Source organism: Phialemonium atrogriseum, assembly GCF_030411735.1.
Source record: "Phialemonium atrogriseum strain 8032-3 unplaced genomic scaffold QBC33scaffold_16, whole genome shotgun sequence".
Lineage (NCBI taxonomy): Eukaryota > Fungi > Ascomycota > Sordariomycetes > Cephalothecales > Cephalothecaceae > Phialemonium > Phialemonium atrogriseum.
This window is the reverse complement of record NW_026848153.1, coordinates 198644-219999: the sequence shown is the minus strand read 5'-3', so window position 1 is coordinate 219999 and position 21356 is coordinate 198644. Positions and strand designations below refer to the sequence as shown.

Genomic DNA, 21356 nt, shown 5'->3' with positions numbered 1-21356 from the left:
CCATGGGGATGCTTTTGAAACTGGCCTGCATATGATTCCTTTGCCATCTAGCAAAAAGTATGTCGACACGTTCAAGCACCAATGAAACCTTCGTATTCAAATCTACAGGGAGACCCATTCCGCTCCGAGCTTACCTACAGAATACATCCCGATGGGGGCCTATTGTTGCGTTCCACCTTGATTCGGCGTACGCGCTAAGAGAGAGCCCCTTGTACTTCACATGTCAGACAATGCAAGGACTTTGGATGTTCGTTTATGAATGCCACTATTCAGCTCCGTGTGGTTTTCTTTTGAACCTCTTTTGAACCCCCCTGCATATACGGCTATAACGACAACGCCAACAATTCCACCCAACTCTATCCGTATCTGCAGCAGGAGAAGCCTGTGCTCAGAGATGAGCAAGCTTCAGCAACAGGGTTAAATTGCCAATAGTGTGCTCTTCTTCCAAAATAGCAGCTCTACTCTCGGGCCCGTCAGGCAGAAGCGGTTCCAGCTTCCCACGCAACGTAGTCACAAAGGCATCCTGTCGAGAGGAGATCACCCCATCCAGGTCGACATTGTCCGGGTTGGACACGACGCTGTACTGCATGTGGATATCGTCCGTCGTCACCAGGCCAGCCTTCTTCCGCATCCTCTGTACCCGGTTGATCAAGTCGCGGGTCAGCCCCTCATCCACCAGCTCCGGGTGCGACGCTGTATCAAGCAAGGTAATGACGTCCCTTGAGAAAGACGGTTCGTACTGGGGGCCTTCTTTATCCGAGGAGCCGGGGGTGTCCTGCCCCAGGATACGCACAATGGTCAGATCATCTCCCTCTAGCTCGATGCCACCAACGGTCAGCTTCCTTTCGCGCAAGTATTGCTTGAGCTCCTCCTGCTTCAGGCTTGGAAGAGCCTTGCGGACGACCTGGACGTTCTTCTTGAGCTTCTTGCCGAGCGTTGGCCAGTCAACCCGAGCTTCGAGGACGATATTGTATTTCTCTTCGTCGGTAGTCAGGATGACGTCCCGGACATTGAGCTCATCCTTCACGTAGGACAGCAACGACTCCACATCAGCGAGGAACTCGGTGTCTGCGATGACCACCATGGAAAGCAAGGGAGTCTTCAGGGCGATATTCTTGCGCTCTCTCGTAGTTCTCCCGAGCTGGATAACGGCCTGCATGGCGGAAACCTTCCGTTCGATAACTTCGTCAAAGAGGTTCTCCTGCACGGTCGGGAACGAGAGGAAGTGGACGCTCTGCGTGTTCTTGAATTCCGCAAGCGCGTCGCCAAGGTACGGCGTCAAAAGGCCGTAGATGTGTTCGGTTATGAACGGCATGAACGGCGCAAGAGCCCGGACCAGCGTGAAAAGCACCTGGCAAAGGGTGCTCAATGCTTCGTTCGTGTCCTCAATCCCAAGCCCCGCAGCTCCCTTGATCCTCTTGCGGTTGAAGCGAATGTACCAATTGGTGAGGTTATCGATGACCTGGAGCAGTCGTGGGACGACAGTATAGAGACGGTAGCCTTTTTAAAGTCAGTCTTCTGATGATTCCAGTTGGGGCGTACCGAGCCATAACTCACCGTTCATCTCTTCGTTGATGAAGCGCAACATGCTCTGGCAGTCCGCAAGAATCCACCGGTCCATGACGTTGCTTACGCCCTTGTCCGATGCTAGAGACTGAGCAACGAAGTCGTTGCCGGTAATCTTCTTGAAAAGGTTTGCTTGTTCGTAGAAGAAACGATAGCTGTTCCACAGGGGAAGGAGGACTTTGGATACTACCTCCTTGACTCCAGATTCCTTGAACCTCATCGGCTCTGCTCTGACAACCGGGGAGTTGATGAGGTAGAGACGGAGAGCATCAGATCCGTGCAAGTTGATGACGGCACTGGGGTCCGGGTAGTTCTTGAGGCTCTTGGACATCTTCTTGCCATCTTCTGCGAGCACGAGTCCGTTGACAATACAATTCTTGAAGGGCGACGTCCCGAAGAGGTGGTTTCCGAGGACGGACAGCGTGTAAAACCAGCCACGAGTCTGATCCAAGCCCTCGGCAATGAAGTCCGCAGGGAAGCGACCTTTCTGGAAAGCATCCGCGTTTTCGAATGGGTAGTGGTTGGACGCGTACGGCATACTGCCCGACTCAAACCTAGTCCGTGTCAGTCAAGCGAGAGGCGAAAGGGGGGGAAGGTAGTCACAAACCAGCAGTCAAAGACCTCGTCCACACGTCGAAGGACTCCCTTCCCTTTCCTGGACGGGATTGTTATCCCGTCAATCTTCTCCCTGTGGATATCATCCAGGGAGCCCTCGAAGCCACTGAGCTCCCTCAGCTCCTCAATGCTTCCCACACAGATGACCTCTTCGTAGTCCTCGCTAACCCAGAGCGGAAGCGGAGTCCCCCAGTAACGGTTCCGGGACACATTCCAATCATGGGCGTTGGAAACCCAGTTGGCGAAGCGCTTGTCCCTGACAAACTGTGGGACCCAATTGGTAGCCTCAAGGTTTTGGAGGATATCCTCTCTCGAACTTGCCACTCGAATGAACCAGGACGAGACGGCCTTCCTGATAAGCTGAGTATCGGACCGCCAGCAGAACTTGTCCACGTGGGTGACTTGGCTTTCGACTAGCAGACGGCCTGTGAGCCTCAGGTCCTTGAGAATGGCCTTGTCCGCTGTCTTCACATGCTGGCCGGCGTAGTCCGAAATCTCCGAAGTAAATTGGCCCTTCTCGTCAACAGGGCATGGCGGCAGGCGCTTCGGAGAGATATAACCCGCGGCGACTGCTGCATCGTAATCCTCCTGACCGAAGGCTGGCGCCTGATGGACGAGGCCTGTGCCCTCCTCCGCCTCGACATAGTCTGCCCCAATGACACGGAAACAATCGGAGAACTTCTCAGCAAAGTATGGGAACAGAGGCTTATACTGCCAGCCAATCATGTCCTTGCCCTTGACCTTCTTGATGACCTTGTACTTTGCCTTTTTCGGGTCTTTGTAAAGCATCGAAAGTCCGACCTCCAGGAGGATGTACTGGTTACCGGACTTCTCGTCGAGGATCACCATGTACTCGAAATCGGGATGGGCGGCAATGAGGAGGTTGGACGGCAGAGTCCAGGGGGTTGTTGTGTAGATGACCAAGGAGGTGTTGGCAAAGTCGGGCTGCTCCAACACGGGAAACGAAACCAAGATCGAAGGGTCCTGGGTCATTTTCTCGTTTTCTTTCGACTCCATTTGGCTGAGTGGTGTACATAGCGCCGTCGAGAAGGGCATGATCTGGTAGGCTCGGTAGACCTGGTCCTTCTCGAAGAGCTGTTTGAATACCCACCAGCAAGATTCCATGAAGGTAGTGTCCATGGACTGTGCAAGTCCACCGTCAGTAACGGACGTAAGACTGATACAAAATGCGTGGGCCAAACCTTGTAGTCATTGTCGAAGTCGATCCAGCGACCCAGACGCTCAATGATCTCCCTCCATTCACCTGCGTACCTCATTACAATGGCTCGGCACTCGGCGTTATACTTGTCGATACCTAGGTAATGCCTGGTCAGTATCTGCCAGGCGTAATAAGACTCGTCAATGGGGCTGTAGCAGAGAAGAGCGCCTCCGGCATTGGCGGAACCCCACACCTCTGGACAGCCCATATCAACAAGGCTTCGGACTGGATCTTGACTGACCCATCTTCAGGACAGCATCTCGGCCAGAGATCCCCAGCTTTTTGTCGATCTCGAATTCTACAGGCACACCGTGCGTATCCCACCCAAAGCGGCGGATGACATGGTAGCCTTTCATAGACCAGTATCGTGGTATAATATCTTTGATGGTGGAGGTGAGTAGGTGCCCGTAGTGGGGTAGGCCTGGATAGCTGTCAGAGAGAGTAACAACGGGGGATCCGAATGGATAATACCGGTTGCTGCGAGAGAGATTGTCAGTGAGCTCTACGATGTAGCCATATTAGGGACGGCGGAAGAGATTGCATACCGAAGGGGGGGCCATCATAGAATGTGAAGTTTTCGGACCCTTCCGTCAGGCGAAGCTGTGTTTGGAAAGCATCGATCTCCCGCCAGTAGCGGAGGGTCTCCTCCTCTGTCTTGGAGAAATTGATGCTCATCTTGTCCACACGATCTGATTTCCGTGACCTTTGTGGCAGAAGTATCCGCGGGCCAAAATTCAGGGGACTGAAGGCTTTTGAGTCGAGATGGAGGGGTTTTGACTCACTTGGCGGGGCACATCATTTCTGCCATGCACAGACCTTGGGCGGGCAACCCGATGGCGGGGACCCTATCTGGTCGGCCCCTGCCAGCCCCACACCGCCATTCTGGGAGTAACTTCTTCCGGTTAGCCTCTTGCCAACAGTTTGTCACCTATTGCATGAGACGAACACTCGATGCTCTTTAAATTCCTATACCTGGAAAGAGGAAGATGATAACTCGTGGCATCCAGAATGGCCCAGGTATATCTATCTTATGGCGAGAACACAGCTATGCTGTGCTGGGGAGCCTTGATGCGCCCCGAAGAAGAAAAAAAGAAGAAAACCTCACCTGAATCGCCACCCCCAAGCGCAGGCCCAGAGTTCAGGGGCAGATTTGGAAAAGCCATTTCTGTAGATACTTTCCTTTACAGATTGTCCATACTTTAGGGGGGGCAATTCATCCCTTTTATGTTCTATTGTGTATCCTCGTGATCTACTTGTCTCGACCCTCTTCCCACACCATCCCTCGAATGCTTTGTAAGTACCAGCACAACCACCCCTTAAGAGCTCGGGGCCATTTTGACTAGAGAGACTCAGGACAGAGGAAAATGCAGCGTACCACCATTCCCTCGTAAACCCTAGGTTATCATTAAAGACAAATAGTGCATGCCAGACAAAACGAATAAGACCATCTCCCTCACTGCACCTGCATCACCTTCGTCTTGCTGGCCTTCTGCAGCAGCATTGCCTCGACCCACTTGTCAACCTCCAGGACCGCCTTCATGGGGTTCTTCTTGCGCTTGAGCAAGAACCCCTGGATCTCGGCGGGCGAGAACTGGCCGTCGGGTATCTTGCTCGCGAACGCCGCCGCAAGCTTCGATAGGCTGTCGTCGGTCACGGTTTCGGAGCCGTTGTCGTCGGGGGTATCCACAGTCGGTTCGGTAGTCTGCTGCGCCCCGGCGTCCAAGAGGCCGGCCTTCTCGGCCTCGGCATCGGTGTCGGAGTCGGGGGCCGAACTCGTCTTGTCCTTGTCGCCTGCGGCAGCGTGGGCCGAACCATTCACGTGCGTATGGTCGGACCCGACTGCCTTTCCATTGCTCTGTTTCGGGTGGTGTTCCTTGGCGGAATCAGGCGCCCCGGCCCGGCCAGGTTTGACGTGCTGCTTGTCAGCTTCGTACATGCGCTCAAACAGCTCCTTGGCCTGGCCTTGGGTTGCGTAACCAAACCCGACCTGTAGATCAACCCGGCCAGGACGGATGAGAGCCTCGTCAAGCGCCTCCGGTTTGTTCGTGGTCATGATCAAGACACGTCCTTCGTGCGACGCCACTCCGTCGATGGCGTTGAGCAGGCCCGACAGGGAGATGCCCTTCTTCTCATCAGCGCCGCCGGGGTGTCTCTTTAGTTCTCGGGCCAGGTCGGCCACTTTCCATTCAGCCACGTTGGCCTCCTTGCTGCCCTCGCCGTCCTTTCCTTTTGCGCCCTTTGATTCACCATCGCCGGCTGGGCGGGACAGTCCGGCTGTATCAATATCCTCGAGGAGGACTACACATCGTCGAGGAAGGGAGCTGAAGAGGCCGGAGAGGTCCTCCTCTGTCAGGGTCGGCTCCAGGAGGCTGATAACGTATATGTCAAGGCCGAAAACACCGGCAAGAGCAAATGAGAGGGATGTCTTTCCAGTTCCTGGGGGGCCGTGGAAGAGGTAGCCGCGACGTAGCGGTATACCGCGGTTGGCATACCACCTCGGCGTGGCTGGGTGAAGATATTCATTGATGTCGGCAAGAACCTGCACCTTCTGCTCCGCATCAAGAACAACCGTCTTCATGGGCCGGACAGGGCGGTTGGCAACCAGTATCCAGCTGTGTCGACCGCCATATCTACGCATGTTCTGGGGGCTGGGCCGTCTGACCATGGTCTTAGCATGGTGGTCATCGTAGTACAGCCTTTTGGCGTGTCTGAGGAGCCTCTTGATCGGTTCTGTAGGCGCATTAGAGGTCAAAAAGAGATCATGTGGTGGCATGGGACCATTCTCATTTGACTGTACACACCTGGAGATCGCCCGTAGCACGAGACGACCAGCTTCTCCTTTTCCTTGAACTGGGGGAAATTAGTACTAGCCCCGTCATCATACAGAGACTCCTGTTTCCTGTGCAACCGAAAGTACCGGCCATCGAACCAGAAGTTATGCGCGCCGAGTGCCGGGATGAATCGTGGGGGCTAAAGAAATATGAGCCGCAATTTCAAAAGTATCGAGAGCGGGCATTGCGGACTTACCGACTTCGCCTCCTGGTTTGAGAAGTTCAAGTAAACGCCGGACCCATCAGCCGAAATGTTAGTTGACACCACTTCAGCCTCTTCCTCCTCTTCCCACGCTGTCCTCGAGGTCGTCTCCGCAGTGAGGGCCCGCGAGTTAAACATGTTCGGTTGGCTGGCGAGCCACTTCATCATGTGGAGGTACATCTCGTCGCTGCTGCTGATATGGATACTGGCGGTCAGGTATTCCTGGAGCACGCCGTAGACGGTCATGTAGACCTGTCTCCAGAGCTTGTTTGCAGCCCAGACGAACCCCAGCGCGGTCAGGATGGCAGTTGGGTCGAAGCCAAGTCGGCTGCCGGCCATGTTGTAGAATAGCATGAAGGCCTGCATCAGGGGGTTGAATTTTCCGCCGAAGAGTGGCATGAGGCCCTTGATGATGCCATCGTGGAACTCTTGGCTGGTGATATTCCCGCCAGCTTCCGTCAAGTTCTCGCCAAAAGTGGGCAAGGCTCCACGGAGCAGGCTGTTGAGGTCCATCCCTATGCCGCTGTGCCTGAGTCCTGGAACGGGCAAAAGAGAGGGACGGAGATGGGGGTTGGAATGGGGACGTGGGACTAGAAAGATAATTGGGTAATGGAATCTAGAGGAAAGTCTACAAAAGATGAAGACTGCCACGGACGTCTAGGTTGATAGACAAGAGCGGCAAGAATTATAAAGGAAAAGGAAGCAAGCCTGGATGCTCTGAGGACTCCCAAGTAGTTAAGCTAGAGAGGTACCTTGCTTTACAGTTGGCCGATATCTCCGACCGATAAGGGGGAAACAGTAAACCAACACTCTTTGTGCCGTTTGAAGATGTCTTTTAAGAGAGTAGTCTGTGGCAACTTATAAGTTGTGGGTGTGGACTGATGAGTCTGTTGCCACGTCTGCTTGGCGGTGTACCCTAGGCACGGCTGCTCACATCAACTCTTTGACATTGGAACCTTGGAACTCCCACGGACGGTGGTCAGCCAATGTGGAAGTATATTATCCTACCTAAGCGCCGTTAAGGTGGGCTGAAAGGCGGACTGGGACATTTACATGGCCTTGCAGCAAACAGCAAACAGCCCAAGACACTAGGCACCCACATAGGTGCCTCCCATGTTTCTAAAGGCATGTTTTATTTATGTTTTAGCGCCGTTTGTGTCTGTTAGCATAGGCTTCAATAAGGCATCCAAACTCGGTCCCCAAGAGTTGATTGAGTGGACAATTGCGTCTAATAGTCTCACTAGCAAATAAATATGACAGAGACTCCCCCCTTCTTGAATTGCTGCGCTGATAAAACGTAGGTAGCTGAGGCGGTGAATAGGTTGGTACCTCTACATACATAAGCTAGGTACAGGCCAATCTACCCCGCCTATTGCCGTATTCAAGCGGCCTGGTTGGAGAACCGCCTAAGAATTGCCCGTGCCAACGGATCTATGACCATGCAAGTCCAGTGGTCATGCAGATCAACAAGTTCCCGCAGTGGGTCACGAGAACCCCCGCCCTGCATTACCGCTCCGACCTGCTGGTACAGGCAGGCAGCGACGCGGCCGTAGTGTCATGCTCTGGGGGGTCCCTGTGCCATGGACCACTGAGCTTCGACCATTCCTCCCTCCCCCGCTGTCAAGGCTGCCTGTTTTCGGCGACGGTCTAGCCTGCCGTGCGACCATCTCGTCCATGCTGCAGATCCGCCTCGTTGGCGTTGCGCCACCGAGAACAGTGATAAAAGTGCCAGGCAGTTCTGACGACGAGTCACACAACGGAAGCTGTGGTCCGGTTGTGACACTCCAGGGCGCCCCTGAAAACGCCCGTAATGGTGATTGAAAATATTATGGACCCTCGGTGTATCGGTGTTTCCGTTGAACCACCATAAAGCCGCGGTGTGTTTCCCTTATGAGTCATCTGTTCACAGACAAGTAGGTTAGTCAGTAGGGGAGCGGCCTTACCGAGAACTGCAACTCGGCACGTCGTGCCGGCAGCACACGAACTTTTGTGGCTCAGACAAGACACGCTATAATTATGCCTGTACTGGAGGCCTGCAGGCAGCAGCTCCTGACTGGCTGCGATACGCGCTAGCATAGCTCCAGGGTCAGAGAAGGATTTCAACGACCACCACGAACAAGATAATCTCTACCACTACCTCGGCGTCTTGTTTTGGTCACTCATAGTATCAACTTGTATTCGTAGGTAGATTCACATAATAGTGAAATTCAGACTGCCGTCTAAAAAGCGCCGTGCTGGAGGAGAACCATATGTGTGCCTTTTGTCAACGCCGGTCCAGTCGTTCTAAACCCTTGAATGCGTTTCCAAGTTGGTAACTAGATGCTCTTCTTCCCAGAGGCGGGCCCCTGCCTCCTTGAGCAGCTCCACGCACTCCTGGTTCCCAATCTTCTCCGCCAGAAAGAGCGATGTGTTGTTGGCCCTGTTCCTCACGTGGACGCTCGCGCCCCTAGTCAGGAGTTCTCGCATAACCTCCTTTTCCGGTCCCACGGCGGCGAGGTGCACGGCAGTGTTTCCGGCGTAATCAGTTCTCTTCAGCAGCTGATGGTTTACCTCATCGCCTTCTATGATCTCCCTCACGGCGGCCAGGTCCCCGTCTCGGATGGCGTATCCGAGGGCCGAGAATGCGGCTTCTGCTGGTGTGAGCCGCGCCGCCGCCGCGTCCACGCTTCCGCCCGGGTGAGAGAAGGAGGGGAGGGTCAACTCTGTCATCTCGCCCCGGAGTGACTGCGACATCCTGGCGGCTATTTCCTCATACCGGAGATTTGGCAGGGCCAGGAGGTAGGAGAGCTTTGTCAGTGCAGCTTCGGTGGTGAGGTCGTGGCCAAAGACCACACCCGCTCTGCCCAATGCTGTTCCAGGGGCGTAGAGAGGAGATACGGAGCCGCTCGTACATTGGCTGACGTTCACAATAACGATGCCCCGCTCGACAGCCTCCCGGATTACCTTTGTCAGGCTCCCATCAACGACTCCGGGTGCATTGCCCATGCCAAAGGTCTCCAAGATAAGGCCCCGCAGGTCCGGCGCTCTAAGGACAGAGTCAACCATCTCCGGCGTGATACCGGGGAATATGCGGAGACAAGCAACATGGGCCGTGTCTAGGGCCCTGGTAACTTGAAACTCGGCGATTCTTGTCGGCCTTCGCACCAGAGACCAATTCACATCAACCCCTAGGCTGGTGACCTTGGCCAGCTGGTCGCAATTTGGACTGCCAAAGGCCTCGAAGGAGGAGGCCGAGATTTTGGTCGTCCTGTTGCCCCTGAATAGCATGTGGTGGAAAAACAGGCAGACCTCGGGAATAACAAAGGTCCCCGCGATGATAAGTGACCCCAGGAGGTTGTCTACTGCATCCGACTGGAGCGCGAAGATGGATGCCTGGGAACCCGTGAGAATGACCGGCTTCCCCAGGTCAGACATCATGAACGACAGGGCAGAGGCGGTATAGGAAAGAGAGTCGGTTCCATGAAGGACAACGAAGCCGTCGAAGAGATGGTAATTCTCCTTCACGGTAAGAGCGACCTCGGTCCAGCCGAAAGACGAGATGGAGCTGGAATCTAGAAGAGGCTGGAACTCCAGAATACCGTACCGGATGTGTCGCGAGTAGGCACTCAGAGGCGTGCGAAGGCTGTCAAGTTCGAACTCGACGCCATTCTTGTAAGCGTGGAGCTTGACTGTGTCCAGTCAGTAACGGCCAAGGCTATGATTCGGCCCATGATTCTATCCTCCAGTCGCCGAACGGATATCGAAGACGCCTACCTGGAGGGGTTGAATTATCGTTAAACGACGGTCGAGGGGCCATGGCACTCTCGAGGAAACCAGTCATTGGTACCAACCCATCTACAGACGGCTGCATGCAGATGGTACCCCCAGTCATGATGATGAGCACCCGTGATTCGGGGTGGTTGGACTGGGGCTTGTCCCGTTCCGTAAAGGCGGCATGGCTCATTTTGACTACAGAGTTCGGTTCCCCGTGAGCAGTATTTGTCGGGAGAAGGGTGCCGTTTTCGGTGTCCAGAGTAGTCTGTGGTCTCACCGGTATGTCCTCGGTTTTGTTGGCACAGCTTCTGCTGTGGAACAAGGAGGAGGTATAGGATTCGATCAAGCAAATATGGGTTTACCCAGACATCCAAATTCTATGGCTTCACAGCGACACTAGCCGTGTGACGGGTTGGCGGACTAGCCCGCTAGTAACAGAAAACGAAAGTAAGAGCCGACTGAAACCGGACCACTGCCTAGGCACAGCCGCGTGTGAGAATCGCAAGTTACATCGGGCCGTCGCCGTTCAGCAATCTCATCGAGAGTGAGAGGAAGGAAACTAGCAAGGTAGTTCCAGGTTTTATGTGGAATGTCCGACGAGGACGCGATTTGTAGCAAGTGGTGCTGCTTGGCTAACAAATAAGTCCGTCCACGTGACCCACTCTCGCTCTTAAGGCTATGACCGGGCTGTGAAATTCTCATCGGCTTTCCGGACCCAGCATCAGCGGACCGGCCCCACACAAGCTCGGCCCGGACCCGCTAATAGGTCCCCGCCTCCAGAGCCAATTTCGCTTGCAAAGCTTTTGATAGCAGAACCTCCAAAGCCAAATTCTCGACGTCCATTTTACTCCATTTCCGAATCCAATTGATACAGCAGTAACAATGGCGTCTAGTTTGCAAGACACCCTGGTTACGTACGAGGAATTGGCGGAGCTCGAGCTCGAGTTTGACGATGTCGAGACGGAAATTAGTGAGTCCCTCCTGGCATCAAGTTTTACTCGATGCGACAAACGATGCGCCGAATCACACACACCAGTCTTCCAAACGACCGCCATGCAAGAGGGACAATGCACGCTAACCTATGGCCAAAGTCCGTCACCAAGTGCAGTTGACACAACCCCTCTACGAAAAGCGCCACAAGATCGTTGCGCAAATCCCCAATTTCTGGCCTCTGGTCCTGGAGCAGGCCCCGCCAGACATCGACGAGTATATCCAGCCGTCGGACTCAGCATTGCTCCTGGCGTGCCTCACCTCGTTGTCGGTATCGCACTTCGAGATCGAGAATGGCGCCAAGGGAGACCCTAGAAGCGTCGCCATCAAGTGGGAGTTCAGCGAGAACGAATACTTCGAGGACCGCGTCCTCGAGAAGAAGTTCTGGTACCGCCGTGCCGAGGATGGCTGGGCCGGTCTGGTCAGCGAGCCGGTGGACATCAAGTGGAAGAAGGACAAGGACCTGACCGGGGGTCTGCTCAGCATGGTTAAGCGCGTCTGGGACGAGGACCAGGCTCTCGAGAAGGCCGGCAAGGGCGGTGCCAAGGCTAAGGACAAGGAGCTCACGCCCCAGCAGAAGGAGTTGAAGAAGAAGATTGAGGAAACCGGACTCGGTGGCTTGAGCTTCTTTGCCTGGTTTGGGTTCAGGGGTCAGAGGATTTCCGCAGAGGAGAGCCGACTGGCTATCGAGAAGGAGCAGAAGCAGCGGAAGCTCAGACTCGAGGGCAAGAAGGTGGAGCCATCAGAAGACGATGCCGACGACGACGACGACGACGATGACGAGTTGGACGGTCTCGAAATCTTCCCAGAGGGCGATACCTTGGCCGTCACTATTGCCGAGGATCTTTGGCCAGGGGCTATCAAATATTTCAGTAGGTTGGACCTATCCTGTCCTTGAATTCCGAGACTAACGGGGGTTAAAAGCCCAAGCTCAGGAACAGGACGCCTTGAGTGACCTTGAGTTCGAGTCCGACATGGAACTCGACCTGGAGGAACTCGAGGAGGATGGTGACGAGGCACCGCCATCAAAGAAACGCAAGGCTGGTGGAGAATGATTACAACATCAATGTGGCCAAGGTCCTATTAAGGATCTTCTACAGGAAGCTAAGTTCGAGATACCTCTGGAGATTCCCTCCCCCGGCCTTACTATAGAACTATCGTCGTCCATTTGGATGAATTCCGCGAGGAGTTGCCAGGCCAGATCTGCAAGCTGGCTGTACGCTATCACCTGTAAGGTTTAGTTTGTCAAATGTTGCAACGCAGGCGGCAGAGTTATGTGACACTGGGCCCCCAAGATAACATTAATCACCACCTTTGGTTGACGTTTGAATTTATTTTCAGAAAGACATGCCAACTCCTTCCTCAAAATACCAGAGAATTTCCTTCTTTCTCTCATCCTTCAAGCCCCTCAACCTCGCGGCCTTCCTGATCCAAACCTCGCCCTCGGAAAGTGGTCAACCTACCCCCAACACATCGCGCAACCTAAGATGGTCTTGATCAATTCACCTTTCCTTTTACTTGCCTCAACTAACCTCAGTCAGACGGTCGTCCTACCACAGTCAGACCAGTCCCTCCCAGACTTCTAGTACTACGAAGGTCTTCTCATCCTTGTCTTCAGCAACAACTCTCAGAGGGTCGTCCAACTATGTTGAGACCCCAGTCCCTCCAAGACAAAGCCCTTTACCCTCTACAGTAAGCCTTATTTAGTTTTCCTACATATGATATTTGCCCAATGGACCACATGAACGCTACACGACCTTCCAGCAAAGAACAAGTGTAGCCACTTACCTCAAGTAAGCGGCGACAAAAATAGCTAGTCCCCGAGGGGGTTGAGGATAAGGAAGTGGGTTGGCCCACGACCCCGAATCAACCTAAAAAACCCCCCGGCGCTATCCCGCCCGTACCCGCCCCGCCTCTGTTTCAACAAGGCGCCCAGTGACCCCAACCCTCAGGGTGGGTCATTCTTATCTCAATCAAGCATTACCACCTTAGGGTTCGACTTGGCTCATTAATAAGTGCCCGTTTATGGATTATAAGACGATCCTATCTGTTCAGCACCAGGAATAATATTACGTGGTAATACGTTAAGAACAGGGAATCCCTATATCCAGGGTTCACATGCAGGGGCCAGCCACAGCGCTTTGAGACAGCCGCAGCGAAGCTTTGGCGGTTGCTAAGCCTGTCCGTGTTTCAGCTCGCCCCTTTGCACAGCCTCCATCCATCCAGCTGTGAATCGAGACTCAGTAGCTATGGAGTCTCGATCGGACGAAATTGCAGGAACTCTTTGCGGTCGAGCGATCCGAGTCCGTGTCTGCAGGAGCAAAACGTTCGGTTAGGATCTAGATGATTTCAACTTATTTTATTGTTTCCTCTCCATTTGTTTCCTCACTTCTACTCTTCACTTTCCGAGGCTTTGGTTCTTCTACTTGCCTTCTTTCATCACAGGTCCCGGTGTGGCATTTCTTTCGTTCCGACTTCTATCTCTCTCCATTCTTTGTCCTCTTTGTGACCCTCCTTCTTGTCCAGGTCGGGTACCTTTGCACGACTGACTGCCTGTCGTCTTATTTCCTGTTCCTTGTGCACCCTTTCCCAGCCACTTGCAGTCCCAGGCTGAGCTTCTTTCGTATTGCCTCACTCACTGGTTGCTGCCACCACAGACTGGATCTCTGCATGAGCATGACCTTTCTTTCTCGTACTTTTTTACAATCGTTTTAGAGCACCATTTCTATCTTCCTCTTCTTCCCTATCTCCCAGCTCCAATTTTCTTCAGCATGAGGGGATTCCTGAGAGCTGCGGGCACCTTCTGCCTCCTTGCCCATTCAACAAACGCCATTGAATTGACACTGGACAATGCCGGTTTGTTTACCTCGTTGGTGGGTTAAGGAAACAGAGCTGACCACGCTTTGCAGCATCGGTAAATTCAGCTGCTAGCACAATAGCATTTGGGCTGATGAAGTATTATACCGGAAACAATACGGGCGATGTCCCGGGAAACCTCCCGGATCCGTACTTCTGTATGCCGGTCTCCGCTTCCCCGTCCAGCTGCGCGAGCTAACATTCAGTTACAGGGTGGGAAGCCGGGGCCATGTTTGGGACCCTCATCGACTACTGGTCCCTGACCGGAGACACGACATATAACAAGGTTATCACACAGGCCATGCTCCATCAGGTCGGTGATGACCGAGACTTCATGCCCAAAAACCAGACACGAACCGAGGGCAACGACGATCAAGGGTTCTGGGCCTTAGCCGCCATGTCCGCCGCCGAGAACAACTTCCCGAACCCTCCTGCGGACCAACCCCAATGGCTCGCTCTTGCGCAGGCAGTCTTCAACCAGTACGCCACTCGGTGGGACCCGGAGACTTGCAACGGTGGGCTGCGGTGGCAGATTTTTACTTTCAACAATGGCTTCAATTACAAAAACTCCATTTCCAATGGATGCTTCTTCAATCTTGCCTCGCGGCTCGCCCGGTATACTGGCAACCAGACATACGCCGAGTGGGCCGAGAAGGTCTTCGATTGGGAAGTCGAGGTGGGGTTGATCACTCCCGATTTCAAGATCTACGATGGTGCCTCGGTGACGGGCAAGGACAATTGCACCCATCTGGACACGATCCAGTGGACCTACAATGCCGGTATCTTCCTCCACGGAGCTGCCGTCATGTACAACGTCACCGAAGGATCCGATGTCTGGAGGGGCCGGGTACAGGGCATCCTCGACACCACCAAGGGGCGGTTCTTCAACAACAGCGGCATCGCCGCCGAGCGGGCGTGCGAGAGCGTGGGGCGCTGCGACGTCGACCAGCAGAGCTTCAAGGGATACCTGCTCCGGTGGATGGCGCGCACGACGCAGATGGCCCCCTTCACGTTCGACGCCATCAGCTCCCTGATCCGGACGAGCGCTGCGGCGGCGGCCCAGTCGTGCACGGGATCCCCCGCGCAGGGCTTCAGCGGCCGGCCGGGGACGGCGTGCGGCACGAGGTGGGACGTCGGGTCCTTCGACGGCGCCGTCGGCGTGGGCCAGCAGATGAACGCCCTGTCCGCCGTCATGTACACGCTCGTCGGCAAGGGCGTCGCCGCCCCCGTCACGGCGACGACCGGCGGCACCTCCAAGGGCGACGTCAATGCCGGCACCCAGACCACCTCGCCCATCACGCAGCTGGCGCCCATCACGGTGGGCGACCGCGTCGCGGCTGGCTTCTTGACTACGGCTATCGTCTTGAGCATCGTTGGAGGGAGCCTGTTCGTGATGAAGTAGGCGGCCCTCGCACAAAGCATTGGCGGCATCATAACTCTCTGGGGTTTTTTTTTGGGGGGGGGGAATTGGCGTTTCTTGGTCATACTTCATGGACTAGGTTCATCTGGCTGGCGTTTATGCGGGACTCGTCATCAGCTTTGAAAGCCATGCATAATGATTGGGGTGTTGGGGGAGGTCCGGCGCAGGCAATGTTTTTTGGAACCACTCTATATTTAGAAACGTGCTGGGCCAAGGCCTGGCGATCTAAATCTTGAAGATAATGTGGATATTTTGAGTTCAACCCTTGCCAGAATCTAGATATTTACTTTTATGTGTCGTATGCTGCGTCTAGGTTCGCGATGGCATGGCCGTCGACCTTGTAAATGCGCCGTATCAGAATATCTAACCCACTTGGCCGTTGATGGCCGGGGCCCTTCTCTGCCACGAAGGCGTCATCCTCCCTAGGGAACCCAGGGAGAAATGGAGCCTGGTATCCTGCAGGCAATATCGCCATGGTTTAGACGACTCGCAATGGCGTTGAAAGCAGGGCTTGTCGGGATTCTATAGCCCCTGAGCGGGCGGGACTATTCAACCTTGGTCCATTTTGTCCACCTGGGACTGGGAGATTATTCCATCTAATCACATACATGGCTCGCACAACTTTGTCCTTTTTTAATTCTGTAAACGGCTTCCTTTCTCTCAGCCCCCATCTCAGTCGGTATCTCAGGGGCTGCATGTGATTCAGCCCCTTTTCTACTCTTTCCTCCATGAATGTGTACAAGCTTACCTGGCTCCGTCACACCTCACTAGTCGCAGGGGATAGATTCACTGGTGCTAATTCAGGTACTTCCTCACTGATGCTAGCCAGCCCGAGGGAGTCGAGTGATGCCATGCTTCGACCGGTCTGGGTCATCGAGGCGAAAAAGAATCGATCTGACTCGATCTAGTCGACTGGAGCATGGTGCAATATCTACTATAAAGGGGACTCCCTCCCTATTACTTTCTTCTCCCAATTGCTACCTTCGCCATAAACGTTTGCCTCGTACGGAATAATGTCAACGAAATCCTTTTGGGGCAGGGTCAGGCCTGCTGGTGATTCAGGCCCTTGGTATATCATCATCAAAGGCGTACGTATCATCAAGAAGGTCAGAACGCTGGCTGATCTACTGTAGGTACCCGATCGCTCCGAGGGCAAGCTGCATAGCTGGATGAAGGAGCTGTTTCTGAAAGAGGTCAGGAAGAGGGAGCAGGAGCCACGCCACACACCCCCTGAATTCTGCCAAGGGCCGCTGCGATATGGTACAACTTGGGTCAAAGTTACGACTTTGGAGGATTATGGTTCCCTGTTGAGTAGGCATCAGACCTTACGCAAGCAGGCATCTGCGAAATAGGGGAAGTGGTGAGCTAACAGGGGCTGTTAGAGGCTCTTCGAAGCCTCCCATGGCAGGTCCTCCAACTCGACGACCGCTTCGAGATCGACTACCGGCAGGAGCAACGCCATACCTGGGTTCTGAATCCTCAAGAAGGAGACTTCGACGAGACCATGGAGTGCGACCAGGAGCCGGACGCCGGGATCACGATTCACGAGTTGTCCCTCAAGGATAGCGATTGAGATGCGAGCGTCACAGCCAGCGAGCCCGAACCTGAAATGGAAAGCATGGTGGAATTCCCGAGACCGATATACCAGCGATGGTAATGGTTCCCATCCTGAACAATGCCATGTTTGCAGCAGACCAGTGCCTGGGGAGGAGGTACCCCCGCCAGTTGAGTAATCAGAGGCTCTAACGGCTTCAACAGCCAGTCACAAGTGTCTTGCAGATAGAAATCATCCATCCTTTTCACGCCAGATCATAGCATGTTGAGGTACTTGAAGTACCCTCTGTCACCTTGTGGGACTAACAGAATCGAGACGGGTCGAAGTGGAGGTAGAAGAGCCGCCCATTGTTGTTTCGGATTATGAAATCGCAGCCCTCGTCGGTTATGTGTATCAGCCAGAAGTCAACGTCGTAGTCAACGTCGTAGTCAACGTCGTAAGGTGAGGCTCTCGCCATGTCGACCGGCGCCGTTGCTGTAGAGTCCCTTGTCACAATTTAAGGGGAAATTATAAGTTTGCCTAACAGGAGCTGGATCGGAGGCAGAGAGTACCATTGGTAAGGTACTACACACAGAATATGCGTTTTCTCATGACTGAGAATGATATGTCTGGCCTCACGTCTCGATAGGCTTGACTTCCAGACCAGGACTTTACAGGTCTGAAAGGCTTGGGAGCTGGGAATGGACACCACAGGCGGATAGATGCTAGAATCTCAAACCACACCGATTTAGCCATATACCAGTCATTTTCACTTTTCGAACTCCTGCCTCGATAACACGCCCGGAGGCGTGCCAATGCCGCCCTTTTAGGCTCGCCACTCAAGCATTGAGCTCAAGGCAGGCTTCGCAATTGCCCCAAATGCTAAGTAAATCCGGATGGGGTATTGTCGTTGTTCCCCTCAGATCCAAGAAGGTACGTGGTCCAACACTCCAACTCCAAATATGGGCTCCCCCCCTTTTGTTGCCAAGCGGGACACCAACAGAGTGTATCACGTGACTCATCACATGCCATTGTGTAAACTAAACCCCGCGCCTGTCTATGCCGACGTCACCCCACCTCACCGCGCGATGGCTCTGCCGGGCTCAACTAACTGGGCCCCATTGAGGGGCTTTTCCTAAGCTCCTCTATATTAGTAGGGTAGATAGGTCATAGGTAGATACACAATTCTTCGCGAACTTTGCCATCGATTTATTTAATTTGATTGCTATTCCCGTAGCCATTGAGGTCCCCTATCCTCCCTATCCCTTCTCCCCTTCGCCGAGACCCCACCTCTGCGACAGACACTCAACCCTGCTCTCTTTAACACCACCTACCCAGAAAAGGCAGGTAGGCAGGGAAGGCAAGACAACGACACAATGTCGGCCAAGCACTTCATCAACGACCCCACCCACCTGGTGAACTCGGCCCTCCGGTCGATCACCCTCACCAACCCCGGCGTCGCCCTCGACGCCGACAACAAGATCGTCTACCGCCGGCCGAGCAACAGCTCCAAGCAGCAGGTCTCCATCATCAGCGGCGGCGGCTCCGGGCATGAGCCCTCCTTCGCCTCCATGGTGGGGCCGGGCCTCCTGAGCGCCGCCGTGGCGGGCACCATCTTCGCGAGCCCAAGCGCCGAGCAGGTCCGGGCGGCTATCACGTCGCGCGTGGACGGCGACGCCGGCGTCCTGGTGACGGTGATGAACTACACGGGCGACGTGCTCAACTTCGGCGTCGCGGTCGAGAAGGCCCGCGCGGCCGGCGCGGCCGTCGAGATGGTCGTCGTGGGCGACGACGTCGGCGTGGGGCGCGCCGCCGCCGGCAAGGTCGGCCGCCGCGGCATCGCGGGCACCGTCCTGGTGCACAAGATCGCCGGCGCCCTGGCCGCTCAGGGGAGGAGCCTCGACGACGTCGCGCGCGTCGCGGGGCTCGCGGCCCAGAACCTCGTCAGCGTTGGCGCCAGCCTCGAGCACGTCCACGTCCCCGGACGGGCCCCGCCGAGTGCGGAGGACGCGGGCCACCTCAAGGTCGGTGAGGTTGAGATCGGAATGGGCATCCACAACGAGCCCGGGTCGGGCAAGGAGAAGGTCGAGCTGCCGGAGCTGGTGGGCACGATGCTGGCGCAGTTGCTGGATCAGAACGACCAGGACCGGGCTTTCTTGAACGTCAATTCGAACGAGGTCGTCCTGATGGTGAACAATCTCGGCGGCGTCAGCGTCCTCGAGATGGGTGGCGTCACCGCCGAGGTCGTCTCGCAGCTGGAGAAGAGCTACGGCATCCGCCCCGTCCGCATCCTCAGTGGCACCTACATGACGAGTCTGAATGGGCTGGGATTCAGCATCACTCTGCTCAACGTCGTCAACACTGAAATCGGCGGCCCTAGCATGATAGATCTTCTGGACTATCCCTGCGAAGCTACTGGCTGGAGTTCTCCTATTTCCAAGCAAACCTGGGAAGCGAAGAATACGGCAACGAGAGAGGATAAGGCGACATCCGGCGATCAGATCCGTTCCAGTGGACTGACGGCGGATGCGAAATCGTCTCAGGCAGCGTTGACAGCCGCTCTCAAGAGCGTTATTTCGGTCGAGCCCGATGTCACACGGTACGACACCGTTGTTGGCGATGGCGACTGCGGTATTGGCCTCAAGAGAGGCGCGGAAGGCAAGTAAATACTGTACCCCTTAGCCACCCCTATCTAGCCCTCGCGTGTCGTGGTCTTCCGAGCTTACATCTATCAGCGATACTGGAACATCTGTCCACTACCCCGCTTTCGGGAGACGCCGTCGTTGACGTCGCCAACATCGTGCCCGTTGTGGAGAGGTCAATGGATGGCACATCAGGAGCACTATACGCCATCTTCCTGAACTCCCTCGTCCATTCGCTCCGCACTCAGGGTTCAGGTGAGGCATCACCCAAGATCTGGGCCGCAGCGCTGAAGCAGAGCCTGGAGGCTCTGTCTAAGTACACACCCGCAAGACCGGGCGACCGCACACTCGTAGACGCCCTGCATCCCTTCGTCGAGGTGCTTGGCAAGACTGGCGATGTGAAGCAGGCGGCTGAGGCATCTAAGGACGCCGCCGAGGGGACTAAGGGCATGAAGGCGAGTCTCGGGAGGACGGTATATGTTGGTGGCTCCGGGTTCGAGGAAGTCCCAGATCCCGGCGCCTGGGGCTTGGCCAGCTTCTTCCTTGGCCTGGCCGGCCTGAAAGCTGTGGAGTAAGGTCGTGAGAAAGGCTAAGTTGTTGAGGCAGGATAGATCTGTCGTACATGTACTGTATGCCTTGAGTGGCTCGCTTTAGCCAGGGAGGCAAGGTTAAGGTAGAATATCTCTAGGGTGGAAAACTGTTGGATATGAGAGAACAGCCTTTTGGGGTATTTCATCGTGTTCATGTTCACCGAAAAATAGAACCACCGTCATTTCAACGCCCATTTAACCCTATTCGAATGACCGTTGCCCCACATATCAGCGTATTTTAATGCCAAACCGAAACCGCACCATCACGACGAGTCCCATTAACTTAGCAGAACCAGAACAACCGAGTCTCCTCTCAAGAACCTGCGGGCGAACGTTAGCAAGTGGCTCACAAAAGGACGCTCCCCCCAGGGGCGGACGTAAATCGCCCCCCAAGATTCAAGCACGCACATCTTGCTGATAAACCTATCCTTGTTCACAGCCTTTCCCTTCTTCCCGTTGGCGAGTCTCGGGGTCTCCGTCCACATCTCTTTGGCATTCTCCAAGATCATGTTGCAATGCCGGTCGAATGCCTTCACCCGAGCGAGGATCTTCCTCGAATTTCGCAAACTTATGAGGACCTGGTTATGGCTTCGTACGGCGGTCTGTAGGATCGAGCTGCGGTCATCTCGTTAGCCTCGTGCATCATGAACGACCAAGGCGGGGCGGGGCCTTACAGAGGGCCGGCATTGAACTCGTGCTCCTCTAGCTGTGCTATCTCGTACTCGCTACCGATCGGTCAGTATCAAGTGGTCACGGAGCTGGGACAGGGCCACAAACGTGAGCTCGTTCCGGTGCTTGGTAAGAAGCTCCCTGCGAGAATGTTAATATTGTCAACCGGTAACCATCTGCAGGGTGTACACTAACTGAATCTTTGCGTCCGCCATTGTCAAAATGTGCAATGCCTCCTGGTGGATGTTAAATAAAAATGGCGACGGTAGGATTGTAAATGGCTGGTGTGGGCGATATTGAACGACAATGGTGATGTCGAATTGTTGTAGTGGGGGAGGTTGAATGAAAATGGCAAGGCTGAAGTTTTCTTGGGAGAGCTTGGGGAAAAGCTGGGTCTGATTGGAGGAGCTGTGTCAAGGTAGGCCCCACACCTGCAAAGGGGGAAAATTATAGGCCCGGCGACAGTCAA

General features: G+C 54.8%; 8 protein-coding genes across 8 annotated transcripts; 3 read left to right on the top strand and 5 right to left on the bottom strand.

Moving 5' to 3' along the window:
- Positions 1-67: 67 nt before the first annotated feature.
- On the bottom strand, positions 68-4364 carry QBC33DRAFT_541957 (tRNA synthetases class I-domain-containing protein). Its single transcript, XM_060428217.1, has 7 exons — positions 3946-4364; positions 3872-3877; positions 3642-3821; positions 3384-3496; positions 2174-3324; positions 1558-2120; positions 68-1500 (listed from the first exon to the last, which is right to left on the bottom strand). Exons 1-7 carry the CDS (start codon positions 4073-4075, stop codon positions 389-391), a joined length of 3255 nt encoding a protein of 1084 aa, XP_060282357.1. The 5' UTR covers positions 4076-4364; the 3' UTR covers positions 68-388.
- Positions 4365-4421: 57 nt separating this feature from the next.
- On the bottom strand, positions 4422-7328 carry QBC33DRAFT_541954 (BCS1 N terminal-domain-containing protein). Its single transcript, XM_060428216.1, has 3 exons — positions 6428-7328; positions 6202-6370; positions 4422-6130 (listed from the first exon to the last, which is right to left on the bottom strand). The coding sequence occupies exons 1-3, from the start codon at positions 6944-6946 to the stop codon at positions 4854-4856; spliced, it is 1965 nt and encodes a 654-aa protein (XP_060282356.1). The 5' UTR covers positions 6947-7328; the 3' UTR covers positions 4422-4853.
- A 1284-nt stretch (positions 7329-8612) lies between these two features.
- On the bottom strand, positions 8613-10821 carry QBC33DRAFT_109535 (asparaginase-domain-containing protein). Its single transcript, XM_060421907.1, has 2 exons — positions 10187-10821; positions 8613-10101 (listed from the first exon to the last, which is right to left on the bottom strand). Exons 1-2 carry the CDS (start codon positions 10374-10376, stop codon positions 8717-8719), a joined length of 1575 nt encoding a protein of 524 aa, XP_060282355.1. The 5' UTR covers positions 10377-10821; the 3' UTR covers positions 8613-8716.
- Positions 10822-10980: 159 nt separating this feature from the next.
- On the top strand, positions 10981-12328 carry QBC33DRAFT_109593 (nucleosome assembly protein). The gene is made up of 3 exons (XM_060421909.1): positions 10981-11156; positions 11278-12048; positions 12101-12328. Exons 1-3 carry the CDS (start codon positions 11069-11071, stop codon positions 12229-12231), a joined length of 990 nt encoding a protein of 329 aa, XP_060282354.1. The 5' UTR covers positions 10981-11068; the 3' UTR covers positions 12232-12328.
- A 1619-nt stretch (positions 12329-13947) lies between these two features.
- Positions 13948-15434, top strand: QBC33DRAFT_560049 (cell wall glycosyl hydrolase; the record flags this gene model as incomplete). Its single annotated transcript, XM_060430024.1, has 3 exons — positions 13948-14032; positions 14086-14190; positions 14245-15434. The coding sequence occupies 3 exons, from the start codon at positions 13948-13950 to the stop codon at positions 15432-15434; spliced, it is 1380 nt and encodes a 459-aa protein (XP_060282353.1).
- A 1874-nt stretch (positions 15435-17308) lies between these two features.
- Positions 17309-17464, bottom strand: QBC33DRAFT_560047 (uncharacterized protein; the record flags this gene model as incomplete). Its single annotated transcript, XM_060430023.1, has 1 exon — positions 17309-17464. The coding sequence occupies one exon, from the start codon at positions 17462-17464 to the stop codon at positions 17309-17311; it is 156 nt and encodes a 51-aa protein (XP_060282352.1).
- A 1442-nt stretch (positions 17465-18906) lies between these two features.
- On the top strand, positions 18907-20410 carry QBC33DRAFT_541943 (dihydroxyacetone kinase). Its single transcript, XM_060428215.1, has 2 exons — positions 18907-19644; positions 19722-20410. Exons 1-2 carry the CDS (start codon positions 19032-19034, stop codon positions 20201-20203), a joined length of 1095 nt encoding a protein of 364 aa, XP_060282351.1. The 5' UTR covers positions 18907-19031; the 3' UTR covers positions 20204-20410.
- Positions 20206-21257, bottom strand: QBC33DRAFT_541941 (small nuclear ribonucleoprotein Sm D2). The gene is made up of 5 exons (XM_060428214.1): positions 21083-21257; positions 20996-21028; positions 20893-20943; positions 20627-20833; positions 20206-20539 (listed from the first exon to the last, which is right to left on the bottom strand). Exons 1-5 carry the CDS (start codon positions 21100-21102, stop codon positions 20497-20499), a joined length of 354 nt encoding a protein of 117 aa, XP_060282350.1. The 5' UTR covers positions 21103-21257; the 3' UTR covers positions 20206-20496.
- Between the last annotated feature and the right edge of the window lie 99 nt (positions 21258-21356).

Coding starts and splice junctions, on each gene's coding strand:
- QBC33DRAFT_541957 (XM_060428217.1), bottom strand. CDS start 4,075: ATGAGCATCAATTTCTCCAAGACAGAGGAGGAGACCCTCCGCTACTGG. Junction 3,497..3,641: donor AGATGCTGTCCTGAAGATGG/GTCAGTCAAGAT, acceptor GGCATTACCTAG/GTATCGACAAGTATAACGCC. Junction 1,501..1,557: donor CATCAACGAAGAGATGAACG/GTGAGTTATGGC, acceptor GACTTTAAAAAG/GCTACCGTCTCTATACTGTC.
- QBC33DRAFT_541954 (XM_060428216.1), bottom strand. CDS start 6,946: ATGGACCTCAACAGCCTGCTCCGTGGAGCCTTGCCCACTTTTGGCGAG. Junction 6,371..6,427: donor CAAACCAGGAGGCGAAGTCG/GTAAGTCCGCAA, acceptor ATATTTCTTTAG/CCCCCACGATTCATCCCGGC. Junction 6,131..6,201: donor GTGCTACGGGCGATCTCCAG/GTGTGTACAGTC, acceptor ATGCGCCTACAG/AACCGATCAAGAGGCTCCTC.
- QBC33DRAFT_109535 (XM_060421907.1), bottom strand. CDS start 10,376: ATGAGCCATGCCGCCTTTACGGAACGGGACAAGCCCCAGTCCAACCAC. Junction 10,102..10,186: donor CGATAATTCAACCCCTCCAG/GTAGGCGTCTTC, acceptor GACTGGACACAG/TCAAGCTCCACGCTTACAAG.
- QBC33DRAFT_109593 (XM_060421909.1), top strand. CDS start 11,069: ATGGCGTCTAGTTTGCAAGACACCCTGGTTACGTACGAGGAATTGGCG. Junction 11,157..11,277: donor CGATGTCGAGACGGAAATTA/GTGAGTCCCTCC, acceptor CTATGGCCAAAG/TCCGTCACCAAGTGCAGTTG. Junction 12,049..12,100: donor AGGGGCTATCAAATATTTCA/GTAGGTTGGACC, acceptor GGGGGTTAAAAG/CCCAAGCTCAGGAACAGGAC.
- QBC33DRAFT_541943 (XM_060428215.1), top strand. CDS start 19,032: ATGGGCATCCACAACGAGCCCGGGTCGGGCAAGGAGAAGGTCGAGCTG. Junction 19,645..19,721: donor CCTCAAGAGAGGCGCGGAAG/GCAAGTAAATAC, acceptor TACATCTATCAG/CGATACTGGAACATCTGTCC.
- QBC33DRAFT_541941 (XM_060428214.1), bottom strand. CDS start 21,102: ATGGCGGACGCAAAGATTCA. Junction 21,029..21,082: donor ATGGCGGACGCAAAGATTCA/GTTAGTGTACAC, acceptor ACATTCTCGCAG/GGAGCTTCTTACCAAGCACC. Junction 20,834..20,892: donor GAGTTCAATGCCGGCCCTCT/GTAAGGCCCCGC, acceptor AGATGACCGCAG/CTCGATCCTACAGACCGCCG.